Source organism: Vombatus ursinus, unplaced genomic scaffold, assembly GCF_900497805.2.
Source record: "Vombatus ursinus unplaced genomic scaffold, bare-nosed wombat genome assembly UNPS02015066.1, whole genome shotgun sequence".
NCBI lineage: Eukaryota > Metazoa > Chordata > Mammalia > Diprotodontia > Vombatidae > Vombatus > Vombatus ursinus.
The window spans coordinates 662,559-669,413 of NW_020954844.1; the positions used below are offsets into that span (position 1 = coordinate 662,559).

At 42.8% G+C, this 6,855-nt stretch overlaps 1 protein-coding gene across 1 annotated transcript in view; it reads left to right on the forward strand.

Annotated features, from left to right (window-relative positions):
- Positions 1-6,855, forward strand: part of TRABD2A (TraB domain containing 2A) — a 53,516-nt gene that overhangs the window by 29,260 nt on the left and 17,401 nt on the right. The window contains 1 exon segment of the mRNA XM_027846102.1: positions 2,669-2,843. Coding sequence (XP_027701903.1) covers positions 2,669-2,843 — 175 coding nt within the window.

Genomic DNA, 6,855 nt, shown 5'->3' on the forward strand with positions numbered 1-6,855 from the left:
TGCCTCTTTGGGAGTACTAAGTCTAGGGAACAAGTTCAAATCTTAAATCTAATTTTTTTTTTATTATTTAACTTTTCCTTCATTGATGGATTTGTAATGATTTTATTGGTTAAAGGGAACTTCCAGGTGAAGAAACTCCCTCTTCTGATGCAAGTCAGCATCTTATTGCTGTTCAGTCATGTCTAGGGTTTTTTTTGGCAAAGATACTGGAGTGGTTTGCCATTTACTTCTCCAGCTCCAGGAAACTGAGGCAAACAGGGTTAAATGACTTGTCTAGGGTCACATAGCTACTAAGTATCTGAGGCTGGATTTGAACTCAGGTCCTTCTGACTCCAGGCCTGGTACTCTGTACATTGCATTACCTAGCTGCTTTTTATAGTCTTAGAAAATTGCCTGGGTCACTGAGATGTTGTGACTTCCTCAATACCACATAGCCAGGATGTGTTAGAGGTGAAACTTGAACCCAGATCTTCCTGGCTTTCTGTTCTGTACCTACAATAGCAGGCTACCGCTAACATACATAGATGGGACACTAATAGGCATGGGAATTGGCAAGACAAGCTGTGTTCCTGGGGTCAGGAAGTCTTGGATTTAAATCCTACCTTAGTGACTTAATAGCTATTTGACTCTGGGCCAATGTTCCTCATTTGTCAAGTGAGAGTGTTGGACTAGGTGGTCCCTCCCAGCTGTAAATCTGTGACCCCTTACTCCTTTTCTATTCACTATCATATGTTTCTTAAACATATATATTTTATTCTATTCCACAGCAGCATTAATAATCACAAATTGAGAGGTCAAGTGTCTGCCTCAGAGTCGGGACCTTTACTGACTGACTGTGTGACCCTGAGCAAGTCACAGCATCAAAGATTCAGTGCTGGAAGGAACCTTAGAGGCCTTTCCACATTTTACAGATGAGGAAACTGAGGCACAGAGCATTTAAGTGACTTGGGGATTATACAATTACTAAGTGGCTGGAGCAGGATTTCTTGACTCCAGGTTCAGCTGTCTGCCTCTTAGAGCCCCAAGGCAACTGTCAAAGACCAAGCTTCAGAGTGGCGACTGACCTAAGCTTTGGACCAATCATAAATTCATAGGATGATGGGATCAGAGACCTAGAGCCTAAAGGGACCTCTGGGCATCTGGTCCCCTTGTTTCTTAGGCCCCTTTTCAGAGGTAAAAAAATACAGAACTTCATGTATGTTTGCTTTAGTTTGGTCTGGCCTTGTAGTTTCTGTCATTTCTAGAATCCTTTTAATTAGGAGATGCACTCGAAAACATTCAGTGATCAAATAGGCATCTCATGTGACAGGCTGCCAGCTCCTGGGCTCGCTTACTGAGGGCAGCCCCATGCTGGGCTGGGAGTTACCTCTCATCCCCCTTTGGAAGGTCCAGAGCTCTTCCCTTTTTGGGATGGCACCACTTCCCAGAAGCTCTCTTCCTAGTGGAGTTTAGCCACTGACTAATGCCAGCTCAACAAAACACCCACCCTTCCTTTTGGGGCTGGGGTGTTTGGTTGCAGTGACTTTATCCCTGGGTCTCCATGGCGACTTATCTTAGGATCTTCCCATCCTTTTGCTCAAGCATCAGTCTGAAACCTCTCTCTGGAGTCATTATGAGTTTCATGGCAAAATGCCTGGCTCTTACTAACTTCCCTTGATGTTAACTCTTGAGTTGCAAGGTCGTGTGGTGTAGTGGTTGAAGTGCTGGACTTGGGAGTTACAGAGAACTGCCTTGCACACTTAACTGGCTATGTGACCCTGGGCAAGTCACTTAATTCCACTGTGCCTCAATTGACTTGTTTGTCAAATGAAGAAGTTGAACTTGCTGTCCTCTGAAGTCCTTTGTGACCCTATTTCTTTGTTCCTATGTTCTACCACTACTCAAGGAACTGGGGGTCCCCTTGAGGGCTGTGGACTTGGAAAGACACCTCTGTACTTTAAACCAATTACACACACACACACACACACACACACACACGTTCTTACCATATTCTCCTTTCCCACTGTATCTTTCCCTGCTATCTCTCCTAGAGAGCCATCCCTTATAATAAAGAATAAAAAAGGAGGAAGAAAGAAAAGAAAGTTCTATAAAACTAATTGACATATCAAAAAAGTCTGATTTTATATGCAGTATTCCACACTTGTGGTCCCCCATCTCTTTGTTTTTTGGGTTGGGCAATGGGGGTTAAGTGACTTGCCCAGAGTCACACAGCTAGTAAGTGTTATGTGTCTGAGGTCAGATTTGAACTCAGGTCCTCCTGAATCCAGGAGGACCTCTACCCACTGTGCCACCTAGTTGCTCCTCCTCATCTCTTTAAAACAGCAGAGAGAGGTTCTTTCTTCTTTCTCTTTGTTAGGGTCAAACTTGAAGCATTAAGTTTTAATTGTTTTATAGTTGTTCTTTCCATTTATATTGTTGTTAATCATGGCGTATCTTGTTCTTCTGGCTCTGCTTGCTTCATTTTGCATCTGTTCATACAAATCTTCTCATGCTTCTTTGAATTCCTTGTATTTGACATTTCTTAGAGTACAGCAACATTCCATTACATTCTTAGGACACAGTTGATTCAGCCATTGCCCAGTTGGTGGGCACCAGCTTCTTTCTATTTCTCTTTAAGCAGCCCTACTAACAATCGCCATCCCTTAAGGATTTTTTTTTTTAAACATAGGTTCCAAATTTTATTAATGCTACACTGCCGCCTCAGGAGAGGATCACCGCTCAGGAGATTGACAGCTATTTCCGCCAGGAGCTCATCTACAAACGGAATGAGCGTATGGGGAAGCGAGTGAAGGCACTCTTGGAGGAGTACCCTGATAAGGGTTTCTTCTTTGCTTTTGGTGCTGGTGAGTTTCAGACCCTCGTGTGTGCTGAAAGATTCTGTATTCTGCCTCTGGCTTTCATTGGTGATTGGTTTCATCTGGGCCATTTATTCTCTTGTATTTGCTGCATTTGCAGGAGCTCGGATTCAATGACAGCTGATACCCTATTGCTGATTTAAAAACCAGTTTTTTATGGTGGGAGTGGCTTGCTTTCATTTGTTGGATGACCTTGTTGTTCCGATGCCACTAAAAAATTAGCAAAGCTTTGGCCAAATATTATCAACTAACAGTTTTTACACAGTTATCAACCATTTTGGGAAGTGTTTTTGGCAGCTCTGAGTCTCCTTCCTGACCCCTCTCACACCCAGAACCTGGCCAGTTGGGGTCCAGGCTGCCAAAAATCAACAAGCCAGGGAGAGATCAGATTAATGCCAGAGAATGGTTTGTGTTTCATTCTTTTTCTTTTTCTGAATGTGTATCCCTTACACAAAATTTGGTATGAAATCCAAATTAGAGTGCTTTTTGAAAGACCCTTTTGTGTTTTCCATACTTTTAACTTATTACAATTACTTAGTTGAATTAATTGGAATAAGTTGAATCAATTAATTCAGCAAGCATTTATTAAGCACTCACTATGTGTGAATAAATGAGTGAATAAAAAATGTTTATTAAATGCTTTGTATATGGCAAGTCCTTGCATCTCTGAGGTAGGCTTTTTGTGGAGGGACAAAGGTAAAGATGAAACAGTCTCTGCCCTCAAGGAACTTACATTCTGTTGCAGAGGAATTGGAGGAGCACACATAATATAAAATAGATACAAAGTAAGTGCAAAGTAATTTCAAGAGTAGGTATGGGAGGGGAGGGTTGCTACCATTAGCGTGGATGGCTGAGAATTGGCTATGATGAGGGAATTGACTGTGTGAGTTTTATGATTGCTTGCATAGCTCATTGCCAGTTCTTGAGTAGATTGTCCACAGAACTAGACTGTAGCAGGAAGTGGTCCTCACCTGTGGCAGCCTTGGTCTCTACAAGCAACTGGGAACACCCTCAAAGCTGAGCTCCCTGGAATATTCTCCATTTGACCTTCTAGGATGGATACATATTGTAGATGGGAGAGCCTTTTTGCCATGTAAGCAGTGTCATTCAGAGGTATGTGAGGAGAAAGAGAAAGAGAGGCAGCTTGGCCTGGTGGAGAGAGAGCTGACCTTAGAGTCAGGAAGACCTGAATTCAAGTCCTGCCTTTGCCTGTGTGACCTGGGACAAGTTCTTTAGCTTCTCTGTGACCCAGGCACTGAACTTCCTCAACTGCAGAGGAAGTGTCAGTCTTCAGTGATACCACTGAAGGAGAGTTTCTTGTACCAATTAAATCATGGGTCTGGTTTAAAAAAAGAAAAAGAAACAAATAATTTTAATGACTAAGCTGGCACAGATGTCAAGGTTAATTTAAGTTTTGGGTTGCTAAACATAATTGCTGCCCTCCTTAATGCCCACCTAGAAGGCCACTTTGGGAACCTACTCCTAGGAGCCCACGAATCCCCAGTTCCGCATTGATCTCTGGGCTGTTGGCTGCTCAGTGAATGGTCGTTTTTGTCTCTGCTGGTCTCATCTTGGTCACGCTTGTAGAATGGAGTCATGGTTTGTGGTGACTTTTCAGATTGCTTCTAGTACTGTTATTTCCTGTTCCCTAACTGCCTGGCCTCCCTCCTCCATCCCCTGCTATTCCTTTGGACCAGGGGTGGGGAACCACATGTGGCCCTTTAGGTCCTTGAGTGCAGCCTTTTAACTGAATCCAAACTTCACAGAACAAATCCCCTTAATAAAAAAATTTGTTCTGTAAAACTTGTTCCTACGCCTTTGGCCTTTATCTTCCTTTATCTATGTAAGGGTAACATTAGATCACAAGCTTATCTTCTAATCTAATAGAATCATAGAATTTTTAGTGATCAAAGGGATCTCAGAAGTCATTAAACACTGAGTATGGTAGCTAGCGCTGGATTTGCCTTGAAGGTTTGCAAAGTGCTAAAATATAGACTTTACTGTGAGTCTCATGCTAAGTCCGTCTTGTAGGCACAATAAGTCATACTGTCTGCATTTCAACATTGAGAAATTGAGGCCCTAGGACCTTGTGCCCAGCCTGCTTCTGCTTTTCCTCTTCTCCTGGGTCTTCCTTTTCCCATCTCCAATCAAAACTTACTCCATCTTATCTAAATTTCATTTACCTCCGTCTGTCACCCTCAGCATCTAATACAGTGCCATGGACACAGCGGTGCTTTGTCAATGTTCATTAAATGAATGAATTTTGTATCTAGCAGTCGGCCAATCAGTGGCTTTTTATGGAGTTCCTGTTATATACTAGGTACTGTGCCAGGTATTACAAGGAATACGAAAAGGTAGAAAACCGAGCACAGAGCCCTGTGGAACTCCACTGGAGACTGCCTTCCAAGTTGCTGTTGAGTCATTAAGAGCTACTCTTTAGGCCCAGCTGTTGGGTCAGTTTGAACTTAAAAAAGAAGTGAAAATCATTGTTAGGTATAGTTAGCATTTTATCTTTAGAAATATAAGATAATTCTCTTTCCTTCTCCTCCAAAGAGGCTCTGTTTCTGTCAAAGTTTCCACCATTTTGGCACATTGGAAATAGCGCTAGTTCTGGAGTAAAAGGTTGTTGTTGTTTTGTTTCAGTCGTGTCTGACTCTTCATGACCCCATTTGGGGTTTTCTTGGCAAAGATACTAGAGTGATTTGCCATTTTCTCCTCCAGTGGATTAAGGCGAGCAGGTTGAGTAACTTGCCCAGGGTCATATAGCTACTATGTGTCTGAGGCTGGATTTGAACCCACGTCTTCCAGACTCAAGGCTCAGTGCTCTATCCAGTGAGCCACCTAGCTGCTTCATCCCTATCAGTTCTAATTTCCTCAACTGTAAAATGGGGATTAAAATAGCAACTGCCTCACAGGGTTGTTGAGAAGATCAAATAAAATAGTATTTGTAAAGTGCTTTACAAACTTTAAGCAGTTTGTTGTTGTTATTATTATTACCTTTCAGATAGTCATAGGATCTGGGTTTGAATCCCTTCACTTCTGAAGCCAGCTATCTGTGTGACCTTGGGCAAATTATTTAACCTCTCTGACCCTCAGTTTCCTCATCTGTAAAATGAGGTGCTTGGAGCTGATGGCCTCTGGGGTCCATGATCTCTCCTGATGAGAAGACAGACTTCTCCGGGGCAGGATTGGTGTTTTGTTGGCTTTATATCTCCCGTGGCACCTTGAAGTTAGTGGCCCAATATCTGATAGCCACTTAATTCATCCTTGTTGAATTAAATTGCATTTGTACTCTCTGCAATGCTGGGCTCTGCTTTCCTGCACATTAGATACCTAACCAGTGTTTGTTAATAACAGTAGCTCATACAACACTTTACCTATTTTTATTTCATTTGATCCTTACTTCAAGCCTATGAGGTAAGTACTATTATTATTCCTTTCTTATAGCTGAGGAAACTGAAGCTGAGAGAGATTAAGTGACCAAGGTCCCACAGCTAACAAGCTTCTGAGGCTGGATTTGAACTCAGATCTTCTTGACCCTAGGCCAGGCACTTCACCCACCTTGGCACCCTGATTCCCCTTCTAAAGGATGTGTGTTGAATAACTCTCAGCAGGTCTGATACTGTGGGAGCCTCATAGCTTCACCGCTTTAAATAGGGATACCCAACCACCTTAGAGGGCAGTTTTTAGAGAGGATTGTCATTGATGCTGGCTATGGCACAAAGGTCACTTGGGAATCAGAGCTGGACTTTGCCCAGATACTAAATGGTATTCCAATCCAAGAGCTTGTAAGCTTCTGGGAATTTCATAAAAGGGAAGACTTTTATATATGGGAGGTCAGAGAAGCATCATGACCTAGTGGGTGGAGAGCCGACCTTGGAGCCAGGAAGATCTAGGTTCAAATCCTGATTTTGCCCATACACTGTGTGGGGCAGGTATGTGGCACAGTGGATAGAGTGCTGGGCCTGGAGTCAGGAGGACTCATCCTACTGAGTTCAAA